Source organism: Schistocerca cancellata, chromosome 10 (assembly GCF_023864275.1).
Source record: "Schistocerca cancellata isolate TAMUIC-IGC-003103 chromosome 10, iqSchCanc2.1, whole genome shotgun sequence".
In the NCBI taxonomy this organism is placed as follows: Eukaryota; Metazoa; Arthropoda; class Insecta; order Orthoptera; family Acrididae; genus Schistocerca; species Schistocerca cancellata.
The window spans coordinates 114,916,093-114,939,202 of record NC_064635.1 but is presented as its reverse complement, the minus strand read 5'-3'; the positions used below and the strand labels follow the sequence as shown (position 1 = coordinate 114,939,202).

Here is a 23,110-nt window from a genome sequence, read left to right as displayed (position 1 = left end):
ACAGTAGCTTTGACTGTTGAAACATATAGAGATACCGAAGGCTTACCAATCAGTCAGCCGATCGTTAGCCCCAGTAAATGTTATTCAACTGGCAAACACACAAAATGGGCTAAGTGGATGAATGTTCGAGCTTAAGTAGACGTGCTGCTGGAGCTCTGGAGAGGGGATGCCTGCATCTGATTGGCAGCGGCGTAATCGTTCGTGGCAGGCAGCGCCGCCGTGCCGCGGTGGTGGCTGTTGAAAACTCGGCGGTGTAAACTGGTGGCGCGCGTATTTGAAAGTGTGACCGACTGGATTGCAGCCGGTACCGCAACGAGCAATATTTGTTTCGACCGACTGCATCTATACATTGCGAATGCGAAATCGCACGTATCTGTCGAAACGTCAGAGAAAAAGCGCGTGACAACTCTTAGGACAGACATTCTGTACATTCACAAGTGAAGTTCATCTTATGTAATCAATCACAATTTGAGAAGAACATTGATGCCCATATCTAAAAGAAGAACAGAGCTTCATTACGCACTCTTAAAGTTGTTAGTGGCTCAATATGTATAGAAAGAAAAGAAATTTGTCATTGTTGAATAACATAAAATGTATGACAAGTAGCAAAGCAAGTTTTAAATCTAATCCAATAGCATTTCTTCTGGACAAATTACTCTATCCCATAGACAAATTATTATTAAAATACTACTAGATTGTAAAAAAATTAAGAAAAACGATAGTTTTATGTGTAGTTGTGTCATAGGTTCATTAACGTTACATTTAGGTGAGTGTTCCATTTAGGAACTTGTAAATGGACAGCATGTAACCATTCACTGAAAATAATCATCTATAAATGTCCTGCAGAATGACTTGTTTCACATTATTTCGTAAAATGTCACTCAAATGGTGTGAAACATTTCTGTGAAACATGGCTATTCTGAAAGTAACGTCCGATCGGTCGCAAAATGGAAACCATTGTGAAAATCAAAGCTGTTTTACTTGAAACAGTTAGCTACACCTTCCAGTTACTTCTCTACATAGTCGTCTCTCGGACTTAGACATTTGTCGTAGCGTTGTATGAACTTCCAATACCCTCGTAAAAGAAGGCAGCTACCTGTGCTTTCTCCCAGTTCTGTATGGTGTTCTGCAGCTCCTTGTCTGTGCCAAAATGTTGTCTCCATATCCAGCAGTTCTTGTGAGCAGAGATGAAACTCAGGGGTAGCCACCTCGGGGATGTACGGTGGGTGATCAAACATTTCCCACCGCTGCAGGAGCGTCTTCATTGTCCCTGTGGCTGAGAACTGTCACGAAGAAGGAAATGCATGTTATTTGGGCAATATGACAGCAGGCGAAATTTTTTGTCAGACACTCATACTTGGCGGGAGGCACTATTTTCTATGCATCTTTATGTGCTCACTGTGCGCTCACAACTGAAAAGAGCAAAATGATGCAATCGATGGGCATACTAGTACACTGCCCAACACATCTGTCCAAAGCTTCATCCGATTTTCACTGTGGTTTCTATTTTGCGCCTGATCTGACTTCACTTTCCGAATAGCCCTCGTAATTAAGTCACAGCTGTGGCATGGGACAGACTACAGCTGTGCTCTGTTCGCAGGTTCCAGCAGCTGCCCCCGCAGCTGCGGCTCAGCAGCAGTTCTACATCTCCCCGGAGCAGCTGCAGCAGTACCAGCAGCCCCAGCAGCAGCAGGTGCAGTACGACTACAGTGCCCTCCTGCAACAGCAGCAGCTGCAGCAGCAACAGTTGCAACAGCAGCAGCTGCAACAGCAGCAGCTTCAACAGCAGCTGCAGCAGCAGGCCAAGCCCGACTACAACGCGCTCGCACAGCAGCAGGTGCAGCAGCACCTGAAGAGCGCGCACGTCAAGTCCACGGCCGCCCCTCCGGCCAAGCAGCAGCAGCAGAGCCAGAGCGGTTTCGTGCCAATCCAGGCCCCCACCCTGAGGCACCCGGGCAGGGGGGTCAGCTTCAGCCACTACCGCCAGGGTGCTTAAGGTCACAGTGGTCCTCCACTGGGGTTTCCCATCAAGGGCCCAGCTCAGCTCCAAAATACATCACTTCACGCAACACTACTGTGCATTACAAGCCTATGTGGGCACAAAATCCTGAGAGTCCATTGGTATACCCAACAGCATTGTTAATGGATACCAGTGCTGTATTGACAAAATGAATAACTGGCCCATCACTATAACTGGGTACACCGAGCAAGGTGCTTCAGGAAAATATTTGTGTCGTGTCCTAATCTATTTGTCACTGGCTTCACTTCATTTATCATATGTCACTTTTAACTCCACAATCATATGTCTCCTCATAGCATTTGCTCCACTCATCCACATTATCAAATCACAATCGATTGTTAGGGCCGACAGTGTTTTTGGAAGACACAAGTGCTATGGTGACCATGTGGAAACTGAACAGCTATCTGAAATGGGTTCACCAATCAAGAGACTCAGGAAAACATGTTACTTGTGTTATGTCCTACACCACTGGTGGAAGATTATGTATCGAAATCCCGAGTTCACATCACCTGTCGTATACCATTTCTAATTCTACAATCATATACTTCACAATAACATTTGCTCTAGCCATGCCACATCACCACGTCCAAACTGCATCTCTGACAATAACTGTGTATTCAGGAGCTAAACAATTAGAAGTTTCAACAACTAACATATTTTAGTGTCTTACTATGGTGAGTGTGAGAACAGGGGGCCAACCATCATAGCTACATTTCCCATCTACAAACCTTGAAAGGAAACATCTCATATGTAGAGTAGTGCCTTTGCTCATAATCCACAATCAACTCACACATCACGTAGCTGTTATCTCGTATCGCCACAAACTAACTAATCATACAAACTAACTAAACATACAATGCTTGTTGCTTGCAAATAGGGAGTTGGGCTTCATAATCCATCAGTCACTGCAGCATCATGCTTACATACAACGCTAGCCGAAAACCATGAGATGTTTTGATAGTGCACAAAATTGGGATGTGTGAAATTTATTGTCAATCACAGTGGCGCTAATAAATAATCCAAGCTTTACAGAGGATATTCGTAACAAAGGTGAATCTTCTCTGTAAAATACTGTTTACTTTTTTTTACTACACAGTGTGTCAAAATGGCGGAAGACTCAAACTTAGAAGAATCTGTTTTCTTGCGTTAACTACCGGGCGAACAGTCTCGGCTATATCAACTGTGCATCCGTCACCCAACACATATTCTGTAGTTGCCACTGTATCATGTACATATCCAAGTCAAATAGCATCGCAGTATCCATTCATCAGCACAATTAACCTCACAAACCACGCACTCACCTGCACCTAACTGTCACATTGTCCATCATCGCTAGATTTTGAGGAACTATGAACCTCATTCAACCACAAAAGTGAGAGAACTATCTTAACGGTTTAAACTAAGACTGAATTTTATTGTCACATATCGCTTACACCATTCATTGCCACTTATCATTCATGCGCGTCATTAAAGGTACCTGGTTATGTGTCCTAAAATAATCTTTTTTCTGCTTTTTATTAAGTCCATGTTTTATTTCCATTCAGATAGAAAATAATAATCCGTGAAAGTATATTAAACTATGGATAAGGCTACATTTTGGAAGTATGTGTAACCTTTTCATTCCCAGGAGAGTTATGGTAGTGATTATTAACTGGCATTTATGTTCCTCATGTCGCTTCACGATCATAGAATTTCATAACTAACCATCGTTGTACAGCAGCCCATCAGAGTAGACATAGATTAGATGTTCATGTATTCCGTTTGCTTACAAGGCTTAGACTGAATAATCTGTATAAAGATTGTCATCTCTGTAATCAGTATTCATGTACACAATTCATCGGTTTCTTCATCACGTCACTTCATCGATCACGCTTTGCTACTGGTCCAGATATCACGAACCATCAGCACCATTCATTGCCATTCGCGACGTCTACAGTATCGTGAATCGTTAAGAACACGGCTTCTAAATATTCACTAGGACAGTACTCTAACTGCACACACGTAACCATCGCCTCATACACAACCGCATAGATCACCATCACACTTCAGAAACGATCCTGTAGCTACTAGTGCTGTTACTACGCGAAACATCCTGCAGATTAATATTTCACGAGCTTGCTCTTACTAAAAGAGTTTTTTCGTTATCATAGATTTCATTCCATTAACTCATTTCACTTAGAGAGCCAGAAGAAGCTCCAACTGCAAGTGCTCTCGACGTCATTTTTCATTAATTAGACCATTCTGACAACAGAACTGCACTCAAGAATGAAAAGTAAGGGCGTAATGCACAGTTGGGAGTTGTTGAATAGTCTGAATGAGAGAAATGTTGTTTCGTTCTCCCATAAACAATTCTCACATCATTTTGGGAGCTGGACTCTGTAGGTGCTTGTCTCTGACGCATGTAAATGCTTGTCTTTCATTATTGTTTAGGAGCTCATAAGATGTAGCTCCACGTGCTTTCCTGTTATGTTTACATTCGTATGAAATATGTATGATTGCACTGTACTTTAACTATTTGTACTTTTTTGTAATAAAACATTTCCTTCTCGGATGTTCAGTGTTTACCCATGCATGTCCCGGATAAACAGAATTTCGCTTCATAAATTGAGCGTGCCGAACAAGTATCAGTCAGCCGCAGAATAAATCACGGAAATGCTGTGTAACACCGCCTCTGTACTTTATAACGGTCTCAGTTCGGCGAGGAGCTAGAAGAAGCTAGGTGTTCTATGATGTTTCCATACTTTAAACTATGTACGATGAGAATTTAACATTAATTATTTTCATTGCGTAGGTAAGAACATTATAGGATGAATACTTTGTAGGAGGCCAAATAAGCGTTCCATTTTATTTTAGATGAGCGCCAGGCTCCCAGCAAGTTTAAAATTTCACGAAATAAAGTCCAGGCCAGAATTCACCTACACTCCTGGAAATTGAAATAAGAACACCGTGAATTCATTGTCCCAGGAAGGGGAAACTTTATTGACACATTCCTGCGGTCAGATACATCACATGGTCACACTGACAGAACCTCAGGCACATAGACACAGGCAACAGAGCATGCACAATGTCGGCACTAGTACAGTGTATATCCACCTTTCGCAGCAATGCAGGCTGCTATTCTCCCATGGAGACGATCGTAGAGATGCTGGATGTAGTCCTGTGGAACGGCTTGCCATGCCATTTCCACCTGGCGCCTCAGTTGGACCAGCGTTCGTGCTGGACGTGCAGACCGCGTGAGACGACGCTTCATCCAGTCCCAAACATGCTCAATGGGGGACAGATCCGGAGATCTTGCTGGCCAGGGTAGTTGACTTACACCTTCTAGAGCACGTTGGGTGGCACGGGATACATGCGGACGTGCATTGTCCTGTTGGAACAGCAAGTTCCCTTGCCGGTCTAGGAATGGTAGACCGATGGGTTCGATGACGGTTTGGATGTACCGTGCACTATTCAGTGTCCCCTCGACGATCACCAGTGGTGTACGGCCAGTGTAGGAGATCGCTCCCCACACCATGATGCCGGGTGTTGGCCCTGTGTGCCTCGGTCGTATGCAGTCCTGATTGTGGCGCTCACCTGCACGGCGCCAAACACGCATACGACCATCATTGGCACCAAGGCAGAAGCGACTCTCATCGCTGAAGACGACACGTCTCCATTCGTCCCTCCATTCACGCCTGTCGCGACACCACTGGAGGCGGGCTGCACGATGTTGGGGCGTGAGCGGAAGACGGCCTAACGGTGTGCGGGACCGTAGCCCAGCTTCATGGAGACGGTTGCGAATGGTCCTCGCCGATACCCCAGGAGCGACAGTGTCCCTAATTTGCTGGGAAGTGGCGGTGCGGTCCCCTACGGCACTGCGTAGGATCCTACGGTCTTGGCGTGCATCCGTGCGTCGCTGCGGTCCGGTCCCAGGTCGACGGGCACGTGCACCTTCCGCCGACCACTGGCGACAACATCGATGTACTGTGGAGACCTCACGCCCCACGTGTTGAGCAATTCGGCGGTACGTCCACCCGGCCTCCCGCATGCCCACTATACGCCCTCGCTCAAAGTCCGTCAACTGCACATACGGTTCACGTCCACGCTGTCGCGGCATGCTACCAGTGTTAAAGACTGCGATGGAGCTCCGTATGCCACGGCAAACTGGCTGACACTGACGGCGGCGGTGCACAAATGCTGCGCAGCTAGCGCCATTCGACGGCCAACACCGCGGTTCCTGGTGTGTCCGCTGTGCCGTGCGTGCGATCATTGCTTGTACAGCCCTCTCGCAGTGTCCGGAGCAAGTATGGTGGGTCTGACACACCGGTGTCAATGTGTTCTTTTTTCCATTTCCTGGAGTGTATCTGCTTCAAATGGTATCGCTAAAAATATCTGACGTCTCGCAAATTTGAATTACTGAAATACTCGAACTCAAATTAAATAAGGACTTGAAATGATTTCATAGCCTCTGCTATGAATAAAAATTGCAAAATAACATAATATTTAAACCTGCCGCGTAATGGCGGCCAATTGTTGCCAGTCGGCGATAACAGCGTTTGGGCGTCGTAGCAGCTGAAAAATACTAATTAATCTCTCTCTTCAAGTGAAACATTTAGATGAGGTGCTTGCATTATCTTGAAATAATAACATGAGCTATTTTTATACATGTATTTTAAGCAATAATTTGCATACACACCTTAATATCGTCTAGAAGAGGAAACAATAATAACATCGGCAAGCGTTAGGCGCTACACACAATCTCCATATAACAAAGGAAGCAGAAGAAGATCGATTTGTTTTGTTCATCTTATATATAGTTACACAAAGGTATAAATATTTTATTTCAATATATTTTTGCTGCTATATTGATTAGCAGCAATAAGGTTTCTTTCTCATCAGAGTATTTAAGTTACGTTTTTTTGTAAATATTGGTTGTACAGTTCTTCACAGATGCCTTTTAAGTCTTATTAGTTTTATTTTATTCGCGGTTTTTATAAGCATTGCACACGCACTGTCCGTAAAAATCGCCTAAGGGACACTACAGTTCGTTTTTTCCACGTGCAATTCGAGACTGGGGTAATAGAGAACTGTCAAGGTGGTTCGATGAACCCTTTGCCAGGCACTTAAATGTGATTTTCAGAGTACCTGTGAAGATGTAGATGTAGATGTAGGAACAGAATCCTCAAGTTTCTCCAGGTATCCTATACCAGAGGAAACTTGTTTCTGCTGTAGCACAAAAGAGGCAGATATGCTGTTTTTTAAAAGACTGACAGAGAACCGGGTAAGGGACACTACACTACCCTTCCATCCGCCACCCTCCCAAGCCTACTTATGCTCTCCACTCATCTTTTTGTTCATTTCCGCTGTTACCTCTATCTTTTTTTCCCATTGCTTCTATTTCCAGCAATCTGTCTTTCTCTTTTACTGCCACTGTGTCTTACTTGCCTCTCTTACTCCTCTCTCTTCAACTTCACCCATCTCTCTTTCTCCTTCACTGCCAATTTCTCTCTATTTATTTCGCACTCGCACTGTCTCCTGTATCTTCCACGGTCATCTCTGTCCTACTCTCTTTCAGCTCCAAAAAGCGCGAATATGTTTGCATACCAAAATTTTTAGTGAGGAAGGACGAATGAAGATTAGGCAGCTGCTTCCCCAATTTTCTGTCAGGATCTTTTAAATAGGAACACATTCGCCTTTCTTGTGTGCCGAGAGGAGCGCACTTTCGCTGGCTCCCTTCCTTTTCCTTGCTACAGCTGTGTGTGCTGCTCATAAAAAACGAATTCCGTAAGTCAGTAAAGTTTTGACAGTTCATTTCTGTACTTCGACATTTACTTTGACACATATAAACAATAAACGAGAATACACAATAGAAAACGTCCCCTTTGAAAAATTTATACAAGACTGTGCTTAACCTGACAGACTGTGCTTAACCTGACACACAATATTTTTAGCGCAACGCAATCTGACTTCCAATAATCCCTACAAAAGAATGGCCCTGACTAACATTAACCTATACCTTTCACAAATCACTTACCTCACAAAAATCTTCGTTACTGGAACTACTGAAATATAGCGAGCGCCACTACTGCCAGCTAAATAAAAGATTCAAACTACGGAAGGCACTAACTACTGATAGGCATAGTTAGCAAATGAAAGATTTTAATAGAGAACAAACAATGTATTTACCTTAATATCATCAAAAGTCATAATATATGTAATTTCAAAACTCCGCCATTTCCTTCCACACATCCACCACTGCTGGCGGCTCATCTCTAACTGCGCAACGCTACGCGCTGTTCACATCCAGCTGCCGCTGCCCAACACTACAATGGCAGACAACAATGCAAACTAGCCACAGACTGCACACAGCACAGCCAGTGATTTTCATACAGAGAGCGCTACGTGGCGGCGGCGTTACCAATATAAGAACCTAAACAGCCTACTTACAACAATACAACATCAATATGCTACGGTCGCAGGTTCGAATCCTGCCTGTGTGTGATGTCCTTATGTTAGTTAGGTTTAATTAGTTCTAAGTTCTAGGGGACTGATGACCTCAGAAGTTAAGTCCCATAGTGCTCAGAGCCATTTGAACCATTTTGAACCAACATCAACATAAAATCGTTTGCTTTAAATTTTTCTGGATACTTTTCTCATCGAGCATATTTCAACGAGAACACCCGGCTTGTGATTTGTTTCTTCAAAAAGAGTAAACATCTCAGTAGAAATATTGTACGCAATTTACAGTATTTACAGTTTTTTATGATTTTTGCAGTCATTTTGAGTTCTTTTCAGGCATTTTAAGACCCCTTTGCCCATTTTTTGTCACTGCAGTAGCAGTTTTCGCATATTTTTATAGCTGTAAAGCGTCCATTATACAAACACAGCGTATCGTAAAGTTTCATAGCTGAAACAATGCTGAGTAAAATCGTGGTTTGGTGACCTCAGAATACTTGCTATGTCTGTAAACTCTTGCCACGTGTTCACTATGTCAGTTAAACTACATTTTAGCCTCAGACGGATACTAGGCGAATAAGTATGATAAGTTTGGACATCTGGATCTCGGAAAAGAATAATGATACCGAAAAAAGTTTCGAAGTTCCCCGAGAATACCATCTTAAGTTCAAATGGTTCAAATGGCTCTGAGCACTATGGGACTCAACATCTTAGGTCATAAGTCCCCTAGAACTTAGAACTACTTAAACCTAACTAACCTAAGGACATCACACACACCCATGCCCGAGGCAGGATTCGAACCTGCGACCGTAGCAGTCCCGCGGTTCCGGACTGCAGCGCCAGAACCGCTAGACCACCGCGGCCGGCATACCATCTTAAGAACGTACGGTAAAATTTCGACAACCCGCCACGAATAGAAATTACAGAAGTAGTCATCCACAGAACTGGTACTTTCGTGCCCAAAAGGTTTTTTTTTTTCAGGACCTGCTCATGAACAAATGGTGCTTTTATAGGCCTCCTAAGGTCCACAGCAGACCACTCCTAACGTAAAAGAACCAGCTGGTTTGGTTGACTTGTTTGCGCTGCAGGAAGCGTATAATGTTTAACATTTGACCCTGTACTGTATGGTATGCCCGTTGTTCCGATAGGTATACAAAAGGTTGCTATGCCAAGGGCTACACAAAACATTTGACCCATTATCTCTGTGGTCAATAGAAGACGAGTTGTGACCACCCGAAAAATCACATTTTTCTGCGAGACTTTTTGGAGCATACATGTACCGTGCACTACAGCTGAATTCACTCATGATGGTTAGATGCCTTAGAGCTACTAAAACGGTGGAGATGTTGGGTGCTACGTTTTACCTGCCATGGCAGGACATTTTCTGTGGTATTACGATCGGGTGATTTATTGGGCCATTCGAAGTGCGGCAGGCTACCTGAGCCTTCGTCTAACCAGGAACGTGCGCGTGTGTAGCCCTGAAAGCACAACTGTTGTCATGCTGGAAGACGGGAGTGTACACGACACAGTCATCAAAAGTAAGCCGAAGGGGTACATTTCATGACCGAGAATGTCGAAATCAACATACCAGTTGATAGGAACGAACCTCGAGCAAGCTGGAATGTCTGTATGCGCTGTAACTGTTCCTTTGCACATTACTGACATGGTTTTGAATTTTCGAAAATGCCGTTTCTGACTATGTTACAATGATCTGAAAATGGGCCCCGGTCCGAAACTAGACACCGAGAGAATAAAAAAAGTGAAATTTGCAACTTTGGATTTGTTTTTTGTTGTGCTGATCCTGGTTCATGTTCGTGGTAATCTGAATGAGTGGTCCCAAGTCGTACAAAGAACTTCCCCTAAAAAGTTGAGTTAAAATCATTAAAAGTGTTTCGTATTAGTATGTAATTTAATTCTCAGTCTCTTCAAAATGTTCAAATGTGTGTGAGGTCTTATGGGACTTAACTGCTAAGATCGTCAGTTCCTAAGCTTACCCACTACTTAACCTAAATTATCCTAAGAACAAACACACACACCCATACCCGAGGGAGGACTCGAACCTCCACCGGGACCAGCCGCACAGTCCATGACTGCAGCGCCCTAGACCGCTCGGCTAATCCCGCGCGGCTCAGTCTCTTCAATACAGTGGTTACGCAGCATAGTGTAATGGTTACAAAATACGTTTTTCGCTTGTACCAAGGCCCCCTCGTAGCTAAAGTAACACACGTACACGTCACACGCCGGTTACCCGTTTCCCTTGCGTAGCTGCCGTAGCTTTAGCATTCGCTCAGTGCTGGACTTTCTAGGCTTTTTGGTTTCCTTTCTATGCGAGCTTCTCCCTGCCTGTCATTTTCTACAGTTACGAGAATATTTAAAAGTCATATGAGGACATGTTTCTTTATTTTGTTATTTTCAGTTTAATACCAATTTGTCTCACTATGGGTACTAGTACTTCTACTCAATGATGCCTGAATCAGTGGGCTATCCAAATGAGTTTCCAATCTACACGAACTTATTTCTCTACACAAAGCTAACTCCTAAGAATCACGGGAGTGTAGAGATGGGTCGAACTCGTTCATTCCCGTGAACTACTTCATTCATTTCACTCTTTGCCGTGAAGCGTTCAAATGAAGTAGTTCATTCATGAAGTACTGAAGCCTGGCGAAGTTGCCCAGTTCGCCGCTCAGCCGCGGCTACGCTCGCTTCGCCTCGCTCGTACAATAAAGCTTCGTAATACTTCATAATTTTACCAACAGATGGCCGAACTATGCAGTAACGTGCACACAACGTTTTACGCTCTTACAGCGTCTGAGTTAACTTAAATAGAGCATGGTCGAGGGGGACAAAGGAAAGATAAACAGAGAAGCCTGTCACATATAAAGAAGGTATTACATTTAATCTTGCTCGACATTTTCCCATGAAGCGCCCAAAAAAGTCTTTATCTGCCAAATGAAACATTATTTGTTGTATTCATGGACAAAAAACTAGGGCTACCTACGAAATGCAGTTCAATTTTATGTTCCTTTTAAAATTTAATCCAAAATAGAATGAGTACGTTTACCACCATCACAAAGTCTAGATACCTATGTTAAGTAATTATTCAGAAGTTTTCCTGTAGATTTTATTTTTGTTGAGAATAATAACCCTCCAGATTCAAAACGTAAACTGTCACCTGTAGTCATTGGTACGATTTCAGGTAAAATCCCTCTTTCAGTGTTATTAACAAACCTCTTATTTTCATGTTGGCTGTGCGTGCTCACATAACCAGCCTCTTCGTTTGTATCTTTAATTTTCATCTGTCTGCAAGCGCTGCCAACGGTAGGCTACCCGTAGACGCGAAGTTTAACTGCACTGTCACGGGTAATGATGTCAGCACTGCAGGAAGCAGCTGACGCTGCATTCCCCTCGCCCCTCACCACCACAAACCCTCGTAAAACCTATCGTTCCCCACAAACACCCATCTGTAGGTGGTCGCTCATGTCGGCACCAATGATGTGTGTCGCTATGGATCGGAGGAAATCCTCTCTGGCTTCCGGCGGCTATCTGATTTGGTGAAGACTGCCAATCTCGCTAGCGGGATGAAAGCAGAGCTCACCATCTGCAGCATCGTCGACAGGACTGACTGCGGACCTTTGGTACAGAGCCGAGTGGAGGGTCTGAATCAGAGGCTGACACGGTTCTGCGACCGTGTGGGCTGCAGATTCCTCGACCTGCGCCATAGGGTGGTGGGGTTTCGGGTTCCGCTGTGTAGGTCAGGAGTCCACTACACGCAACAAGCGGCTACACGGGTAGCAGGGGTTGTGTGGCGTGGGCTGGGCTGTTTTTTTAGGTTAGATGGCCTTGGGCAAGTACAGAAAGGGCAACAGCCTCAACGGGTGCGGGGCAAAGTCAGGACATGCGGGGACCAAGCAGCAATCGGTATTGTAATTGTAAACTGTCGAAGCTGCGTTGGTAAAGTACCGGAACTTCAAGCGCTGATAGAAAGCACCGAAGCTGAAATCGTTATAGGTACAGAAAGCTGGCTGAAGCCAGAGATAAATTCTGCTGAAATTTTTACAAAGGCACAGACGGTGTTTAGAAAGGATAGGTTGCATGCAACCGGTGGTGGAGTGTTCGTCGCTGTTAGTAGTAGTTTATCCTGTAGTGAAGTAGAAGTGGATAGTTCCTGTGAATTATTATGGGTGGAGGTTACACTCAACAACCGAGCTAGGTTAATAATTGGCTCCTTTTACCGACCTCCCGACTCAGCAGCATTAGTGGCAGAACAACTGAGAGAAAATTTGGAATACATTTCACATAAATTTTCTCAGCATGTTATAGTCTTAGGTGGAGATTTCAATTTACCAGATATAGAATGGGACACTCAGATGTTTAGGACGGGTGGTAGGGACAGAGCATCGAGTGACATTATACTGAGTGCACTATCCGAAAATTACCTCGAGCAATTAAACAGAGAACCGACTTGTGGAGATAACATCTTGGACCTACTGATAACAAACAGACCGGAACTTTTCGACTCTGTATGTGCAGAACAGGGAATCAGTGATCATAAGGCCGTTGCAGCATCCCTGAATATGGAAGTTAATAGGAATATAAAAAAAGGAAGGAAGGTTTATCTGTTTAGCAAGAGTAATAGAAGGCAGATTTCAGACTACCTAACAGATCAAAACAAAAATTTCTGTTCCGACACTGACAATGTTGAGTGTTTATGGAAAAAGTTCAAGGCAATCGTAAAATGCGTTTTAGACAGGTACGTGCCGAGTAAAACTGTGAGGGACGGGAAAAACCCACCGTGGTACAACAACAAAGTTAGGAAACTACTGCGAAAGCAAAGAGAGCTTCACTCCAAGTTTAAACGCAGCCAAAACCTCTCAGACAAACAGAAGCTAAACGATGTCAAAGTTAGCGTAAGGAGGGCTATGCGTGAAGCGTTCAGTGAATTCGAAAGTAAAATTCTATGTACCGACTTGACAGAAAATCCTAGGAAGTTCTGGTCTTACGTTAAATCAGTAAGTGGCTCGAAACAGCATATCCAGACACTCCGGGATGATGAAGGCATTGAAACAGAGGATGACACGCGTAAAGCTGAAATACTAAACACTTTTTTCCAAAGCTGTTTCACAGAGGAGGACCGCACTGCAGTTCCTTCTCTGAATCCTCGCACAAACGAAAAAATGGCTGACATCGAAGTAAGTGTCCAAGGAATAGAAAAGCAACTGGAATCACTCAACAGAGGAAAGTCCACTGGACCTGACGGGATACCAATTCGATTCTACACAGAGTACGCGAAAGAACTTGCCCCCCTTCTAACAGCCGTGTACCGCAAGTCTCTAGAAGAACGGAAGGTTCCAAATGATTGGAAAAGAGCACAGGTGGTGGTGGTGGTTGTTAGGATGTTTAAGGGGGACAGAGCACAGGTAGTCCCAGTCTTCAAGAAGGGTCGTCGAGCAGATGCGCAAAACTATAGACCTATATCTCTGACGTCGATCTGTTATAGAATTTTAGAACATGTTTTTTGCTCGAGTATCATGTCGTTTTTGGAAACCCAGAATCTACTATGTAGGAATCAACATGGATTCCGGAAACAGCGATCGTGTGAGACCCAACTCGCTTTATTTGTTCATGAGACCCAGAAAATATTAGATACAGGCTCCAAGGTAGATGCTATTTTTCTTGACTTCTGGAAGGCATTCGATACAGTTCCGCACTGTCGCCTGATAAACAAAATAAGAGCCTACGGAATATCAGACCAGCTGTGTGGCTGGATTGAAGAGTTTTTAGCAAACAGAACACAGTATGTTGTTATCAATGGAGAGACGTCTACAGACGTTAAAGTAACCTCTGGCGTGCCACAGGGGAGTGTTATGGGACCATTGCTTTTCACAATATATATAAATGACCTAGTAGATAGTGTCGGAAGTTCCATGCGGCTTTTCGCGGATGATGCTGTAGTATACAGAGAAGTTGCAGCATTAGAAAATTGTAGCGAAATGCAGGAAGATCTGCAGCGGATAGGCACTTTGTGCAGGGAGTGGCAACTGACCCTTAACACAGACAAATGTAATGTATTGCGAATACATAGAAAGAAGGAACCTTTATTGTATGATTATATGATAGCGGAACAAACACTGGTAGCAGTTACTTCTGTAAAATATCTGAGAGTATGCGTGCGGAACGATTTGAAGTGGAATGATCATATAAAATTAATTGTTGGTAAGGCGGGTACCAGGTTGAGATTCATTGGGAGAGTCCTTAGAAAATGTAGTCCATCAACAAAGGAGGTGGCTTACAAAACACTCGTTCGACCTATACTTGAGTATTGCGCATCAGTGTGGGATCCGTACCAGATCGGGCTGACGGAGGAGATAGAGAAGATCCAAAGAAGAGCGGCGCGTTTCGTCACAGGGTTATTTGGTAAGCGTGATAGCGTTACGGAGATGTTTAGCAAACTCAAGTGGCAGACTCTGCAAGAGAGGCGCTCTGCATCGCGGTGTAGCTTGCTGTCCAGGTTTCGAGAGGGTGCGTTTCTGGATGAGGTATCGAATATATTGCTTCCCCCTACTTATACCTCCCGAGGAGATCACGAATGTAAAATTTGAGAGATTAGAGCGCGCACGGAGGCTTTCAGACAGTCGTTCTTCCCGCGAACTGGAACAGGAAAGGGAGGTAATGACAGTGGCACGTAAAGTGCCCTCCGCCACACACCGTTGGATGGCTTGCGGAGTATAAATGTAGATGTAGATGAAACACCGCGCGATTCGTCGACAGGCAGTAGAGGGAGGACTGAAGTGAAGGGAGGATGAATGACGTAGCGCCGATGTAGTGAGAGAGGGAGAGGGGAAGAGAGTGAGTGAACTAGAAAAAAGTGTGGAGTGTGCTATCTGTGAAGAGTTTGAAGTACCAGTTCATTGAAATTGAATGGTTAGTTAACACTTCACTGGAGTGAAGCGTTCATTTGAACGGCTCATTCACGAGCTCCCCATCACTACGGGAGTGCGCCTACACTGATACTATGCTGTCACAGCCAAAACAAATACTGCGCGGCAAACACGTAAATATACGGTGTGTCCGTTGTTCGATGAACCACTGTTTGCGCACTATTAGTCTCACTAGCGAATCAAACCTGACGGTATCTTGTCACACAAGGATGTCCGACCGATGAGCGAACAGACGTTTCCCCGTCGACCAACACTGGCCTGCGCAACACCCTCTGCACAATCTCTACGCCTCGCAGTATCTGAAGAGTACGATACCGCAACTCGTCGGGCCATACGACGCGCCTCGTCTGCTGCAGTGCATTAAAAGACCCCAAATGTCGATTTCCCACGCCTACCTTCACAATATTCTCCCTGAAACTGCTCAATATGAAACTACATTCACTGACAGCAACAAATGTCTTATTTGAGAACGATTGTCATTAAGGTACGACATACAGGGTGTTACAAAAAGGTACGGCCAAACTTTCAGGAAACATTCCTCACAAACAAATAAAGAAAAGATGTTATGTGGACATGTGTCCGGAAACGCTTAATTTCCATGTTAGAGCTCATTTTAGTTTCGTCAGTATGTGCTGTACTTCCTCGATTCACCGCCAGTTGGCCCAATTGAAGGAAGGTAATGTTGACTTCGGTGCTTCTGTTGACATGCGACTCATTGCTCTGCATCAAGCACATCAGTACGTAGCATCAACAGGTTAGTGTTCATCACGAACGTGGTTTTGCAGTCAGTGCAATGCGGAGTTGGCAGATGCCCATTTGATGTACGGATTAGCACCGGGCAATAGCCGTGGCGCGGTACGTTTGTATCGAGACAGATTTCCAGAACAAAGGTGTCCCGACAGGAAGACGTTCGAAGCAATTGATCGGCGTCTTAGGGAGCACGGAACATTCCAGCCTATGACTCGCGACTGGGGAAGACCTAGAACGACGAGGACACCTGCAATGGACGAGGCAATTCTTCGTGCAGTTGACGATAACCCTAATGTCAGCGTCAGAGAAGTTGCTGCTGTACAAGGTAACGTTGACCACATCACTGTATTGAGAGTGCTACGGGAGAACCAGTTGTTTCCGTACCATGTACAAGGTGTGCAGGCACTATCACCAGCTGAATGGCCTCCACGGGTACACTTCTGCGAATGGTTCATCCAACAATGTGTCAATCATTTCAGTGCAAATGCTCTCTTTACGGATGAGGCTTCATTCCGTGATCAAATTGTAAATTTTCACAATCAACATGTGTGGGCTGACGAGAATCCGCACGCAGTTGTGCAATCACGTCATCAACACAGATTTTCTGTGAACGTTTGGGCAAGCATTGTTGGTGATGTCTTGATTGGGCCCCATGTTCTTCCACCTAGGCTCAATGGAGCACGTTATCATGATTTCATACGGGATACTCTACCTGTGCTGCTAGAACATGTGCCTATACAAGTACGACACAACATGTGGTTCATGCACGATGGAGCTCCTGCACATTTCAGTCGAAGTGTTCGTACACTTCTCAACAACAGATTCGGTGACCGATGGATTGGTAGAGGCGGACCAACTCCGTGGCCTCCACGCTCTCCTGACCTCAACCCTCTTGACTTTCATTTATGGGGGCATTTGAAAGCTCTTGTCTACGCAACCCCGGTACCAAATGTAGAGACTCTTCGTGCTTGTATTGTGGACGGCTGTGATACAATACGCCATTCTCCAGGCCTGCATCAGCGCATCAGGGATTCCATGCGACGGAGGGTGGATGCATGTATCCTCGCTAACGGAGGACATTTTGAACGTTTCCTGTAACAAAGTGTTTGAAGTCACGCTGGTACGTTCTGTTGCTGTGTGTTTCCATTCCATGATTAATGTGATTTGAAGAGAAGTAATAAAATGATCTCTAACATGGAAAGTAAGCGTTTCCGGACACATGTCCACATAACCTATTTTCTTTCTTTGTGTGTGAGGAATGTTTCCTGAAAGTTTGGCCGTACCTGTTTGTAACACCCTGTATGTCTGTGGCCACATATGTCTGTGGCCCCTCTCGGGTAGGAATGTAATTAATTTTCTTGAGGCAGAAAAGCTTGTGTCCACTCTCTCATTTCTCGCACGACATCCTGCGAATCGTGGAGGAAGCGCAACTGGCAGATTCCGAAAGTGTTCGACACTGCGCTTCAGTGCAGATTATTAACTAAGGTCCGAGCACACGGTATAAAGGCACATTTGCATGCCGAGCGTGAGTTTCCTCGGAAACGCGAAATATTAATTAAATAAATAATCAGTGACAAATAAATAAAGCCTATGGCACACAACTGCAGCGCTGTGTCGCTGATAAAACAAAAGCACAATTACGTTACTCTCATGTTTGATTAAGAAAAGGGAGAGCTCTGGTAGAAGTGGTGCGAGAAGCACGTATTTTATTCTATTGTCTGGCACACCGCCATATTTCATGTTATTGAAGAATACTGCGAGTTGCAACCAGACTAGGCACTCGATTCTGTAAAGAATTTATATTTATAAAAGTAAGTAGGATTATGAACTGTAGGCTTATTCATTGAATATATCTGATTTAACTAACTGTGTAACTTTTTTATGTTTAGTAGACAATCACCTCTGTACGACGTATTGGCATGGCTGGCAAATTATTGAAATATTGAGATTTAGATTATGAGTCCGCACCTACCGCAGCAGTCTTTGGAAACGATTTATTTATGAAGTCCGATTATTTCAGTTTTATTTCACGGTCAACTACGAGTAACATTGCCTTTATGAGAAAGCCATTGTCAAGCGTCTGATACCGAATAATTAAACGTCCACGTTCCAGATAAGCAAATATTTATTACAATCACAATCACCATCATACAGATAGAATAATTAATATTTAAACAATATTTTTATTTTATTTATTTTATATTGGCGACTGCGTGTCGGACTTGTTATTTTGTCATTTGTTACATTGTTCTCTTTGTTTCATGTGAAAAATCAACTTTCTGGACCTGGACGTGAATGTATGAGAGATAACAAAAAATATGAAGATATTTTCCAATTCTAAAGTTTTGCGGGAAGACGCAATGAAACTTCCAGCAAAATAAGGTAAGACGCAGCATCTTTGCATTAGCAGGCTTGACCAGACGTATAATTCAGTGAATTAGCTTTTCAGTAGATTCTGTAGTGTTTCTTTCGCGCATAACAGTTTTCAGTGATAAATTTCATTCTCAGTACTTTTCCTTAAACAATAACGTATGCAACAATACCAATACACGAGTGTACAATATGGCCGACTTCTGTACGATACGTAGTAACATGGACAGCAGCCATTACCAATAACCTCAAATTCAGTTTATATTTTTAAATTAACAGACAGCCATTGTTGCTACGAGCGATTCATGCTCAACTGCATTTTATTTTAAAATCAGTGTCAAATATTTTCTTGAAACATATATCACGTGTGGCATGGTAATAACTAGAAATCAATACGCAAAAATGGAACAGCAAAGACGTACTATTCAGACGCAATCCGACTCGGACGAGAGACAAATGTTAGAAAATGACTTTACGACAGCAACCGGTAGTGACGATTTATCAAACATTGACGCAAGTGTTGACGGAAATTTTGGCAATAGGCCGTCCACTACAAAAATTTCAAAGTCTCAGTCAGAGCCCATGTTGATGCATGACGTCACGTCTAATGACGCGACGGGGGCACAGACCTTGCAAACAGTAAACATTGCCGACATGTTACAAATGCTAATGAAACAAAACGCAGAAAATATGGCATACATAAGGAAACAGAACGCCGAAAACATGGCAACCTTACAGACACAAAATGACGCAATTAAATCTGACCTCATAGCACTCAAGACAGGTAATGACACTTTATGTAAACGTGTGGAACTTATAGAGGCCACACTGACCAAACAGATGACTGAACTCAGTACTAAATTTTCCCAGCTTAATACGAGACAAGAAAAGACTACAACTGACGTAGCACTTTTACAGACACAAGTAAAAAACCTTAATGTCACGTGTGAAGTTCTTACTGAACAAATTCAAACATATCCTTCAGTACATGACAACCTTGAAAAACGAATTACTGACGTACAGAATAAATTTGACAATGTTGAACAACACCTGACTGACATCTTACAATCTGATGCCACAGCTCATTTTCAAAATATTAATAAAGAATTTCATGATTGGGTAGTGAACAAAGACAAACATTTTGATAGATGCTTACGTGAAAATTTACCAACAATTGTGCACGACTCCGTAGCGCAATACATTACTAATAACAAACAGCTGATCAGTGACGCAGTACAATCCGTCACTGCACCCATGAGACAATTCACCGATCGACCACAGTCTGAATGTAACGAAAATATCAGTCAAAATGCACAGTTCAGGAACCAATATACATTCGAGTATGACACACACATACCGCACACGACAAACACACAAGAACAAAACACACCACGACTACAACACATACCACGATGTGCAAACACAAACACAAGCTATTATCATGGTAAACCACAGCAACATTATCGTAATTACTCGCCAGCTGAACATACCAGTAATTACAGTGGAATAAATCCATATCACAATGCGAAGGAAGAAGAAAGCTTAATGAAACACAGGCAATTTCAGATTTTTATCCCAGAAAAACGAACCATTCATCCGGTGATTTTTCTTAAATCTTTTAGTAACGCATTTCCACGCACTTGGAGTGACCGGAAAAAGATTTCATATATTGTCGGTTACATCCAAGGCGATGCAGCTGTCTGGGCATACAGTCAAGCTGACGTATGTACCACGTACAGTGAGTTTGAGCGTGCTTTTCTGAACAAATTCTGGTCGCAATCCGTCCAGGAGCGACTCAGAAGACAAATTTTAGAACCTGAAACTTTTAACAGTAAAAATGGCAACTTACGCAGATATTTTGAAAAATACTTGAACATGGGACACTTTTTAGACGAACCAGTCGCAACGCGTGATATACTCCGTGCGTTGAAGGCCAAATTGCCTTTCAACATTAAAGAAAAACTCCTACATATCCCGGATGACGATTCAGATTATTTTTTAACAGCCTTAGATTCGGTTGACATGTTACTTGAAGATCAGCGCTTCACGCGGCAAAACAGCAGCCACAATGTTTACACTAGTGGTATGCAAAACATGCAGGCTTGCCAACTCAATTCTGGCGCGCCCACAGTTGGATACGCGGTACAGCAAAAACAGCAAACTCACATGCCGTTTCAATACGAAAATCAAAATCAACACGCGTATTCCAATACAAACAATAGTTACAACAGTAATAACACTTCATGCGGCAATCCATACAAAAGGCACCGCGGTAATAACTACAACGGATACAAAGGCAACAACAAAAACACAAACAGAAATAGAAATAATAATAACTACGAGCCAAGACAGCATCAAGGTTGGACTCGTAACGATCAGTACTTTCATTCAAACTCTGCTTTACCACAGCAGCCACCAGGACAAAATTGGAGCATACCTTACGACCGACAGGTAAGTTATAATGCGCAACAGCAACAACAACCGCAAAAGTTTGGAGATCATAATAGGCAATATCCGAATGTGAATATAATAGAAATGACACCTGATGCACAACCTCAATCTGTGTCAGTACCTAGTGAATCCAACAAACTAGAAACAGTCACTTCTATGCCCCAGGTCATGGCTGAAGAATTCTTGGGGGGCGACTTCAATGTTAATCAGTTATTTGACACCACACTTGAACAACAGAATAATGATATGCCGAATAATTCTAAACAAAAATTACCTGTTTTATTTATAAGATACAACTACAATAACAATATATCAGATGAACTTTTACAAGACAGTACACAATGTCGTTCAAACACAAATGAAATTGTTTTAGCATCTACTACTGGTGTAGTAGGTGGGATTCCAACTACTATTATCCTAGATACAGGTGCAGCTGTGAGCGTTTTGTCTTTTAATTTCTATAAAAAGATGTGTGAATTGGAACCTGTGCCTGAGTTTCCTGCCCAAAACTGTAAAATAACTACTGCACTAGGTAATAAGTCATGTAGGGTTATGAAGCAAGTTTTTGTAAACATTAAAATAGGTAATGGAACCGTACAATGGCCATTCCTGGTTGTACAAAACCTTGTGACAAATTGCATATTAGGAATAGATATTATGAGTGAGAAGGACTCTATTATAGACTTCTCCAAAGCTAAATGTATTTTAAATGATAAAGGCAGTGTAATTATTATTGATTTGGACAGGAGAACTCTAAAGCATGACAAACACTGTACAGGGTACAAGGTTCAGTTAGTACTTGACAATGACATTCAAGATATGCAAACACACTCATCTGACACAGAGCTAATGGACTTGAAAATATTGCTTGATCATAAGATAAGTGAAGCTACAGCTCTCAGTGTACATGAACGTATAAAACTACAGGAAGTGTTATCCAAATATTTACAAGTTTTTACCAAACGATTAGGTGTTATCAACACGTATGTATACAAGATTGAAGTTAAGCCTCACAAGATATTCTACCACAAGACATATAACGTACCGTTATCTCAACGACCTGCTGTGTGGCAAGAATTAAAACAAATGTTAGACTGGAAGGTCATCGAACCATCCACCTCACCTTATTGTAGTCCTCTACTTGTTGTCAAAAAATCAAATGGAAGCATTAGGTTAGTGTTAGACGCACGAGCAATTAATGAAATAATTTTACCGGTTCACACAAAACCCGAAAATTTAGAAGAGCAATTACAGAAATTTCTAGATGCAAAATATTTTTCCACAATAGATCTCGCTAATTCGTTTTGGCAGGTGGGTATCACTCCTGATTCACGGAAATATACTGCATTTATGTTCGGGGGGCGAACCTATCAGTTTTGTGTTCTACCCTTCGGACTGAATGTCAGCTCTGGGGTATTCATTACAGCCCTGGATACCGTGCTTGGCGACGATTTAGTTGAGACAGTCACACACTATGTAGATGATATACTGATAGCTACACAGTCTTGGAAGGAACACGTTGACACACTTCAAAGAATTTTAGAAAAATACGCACGCCGAGATCTTAGAGCATTTCATGCTGAATAATGTCAAAGTCATACCCATCAAAATATTGCTAAGCAACTCGAAAAACTCTGTTGTTACAACACAGATAATAAGTAGTATAGAAATTTTCTTTTCAGCGGTTCCAGAGTCGCAGTTGAAGGCAGAAGAACTCTTCTTTCAGCGCGCGCCACCACCTGGAAGACGGAATATTAAAATAAAATTTATGATTACGTAGCAGTGAAGGATATATTAATTTTTCACGGAACATTTGTTATTGTAGGTACCACTGACTTGGTATGACACCTGACGAACCAACAGACGTCATCTGTGAAGCGATCTTTTACTTTGAGAAATAGATTAGACGCACATCTCTCAACACGAAAAGCATCTATCAGTAGTCAAGGCCACACAGACACTCTACACACACGCACAAAACGCGAGGAATCGAACATTTTCTCTCTCTTACTATTTTGAATATTTATTGAGTAGTGAAAACGCCTGGTCTTGCCTACTGATGTAATGAATGTTGTGTCTAACCTATCTTAATTTCAGATGACATCACGTGACACAATGTAATAACCTATAGCTATGAAATGATGAT

At 43.0% G+C, this 23,110-nt stretch overlaps 1 protein-coding gene across 1 annotated transcript in view; it reads left to right on the top strand.

Annotated features, from left to right (window-relative positions):
* Nucleotides 1-4,129, top strand: part of LOC126106580 (bromodomain-containing protein DDB_G0280777-like) — a 43,387-nt gene extending 39,258 nt beyond the window's left edge. Inside the window, exon 5 of the mRNA XM_049912924.1 lies at nt 1,601-4,129. Within this exon, the coding sequence (XP_049768881.1) occupies nt 1,601-1,996 (396 nt within the window). The 3' untranslated portion in view covers nt 1,997-4,129. The remainder of the gene's footprint in view (nt 1-1,600) is intronic.
* Nucleotides 4,130-23,110: the final 18,981 nt, after the last annotated feature.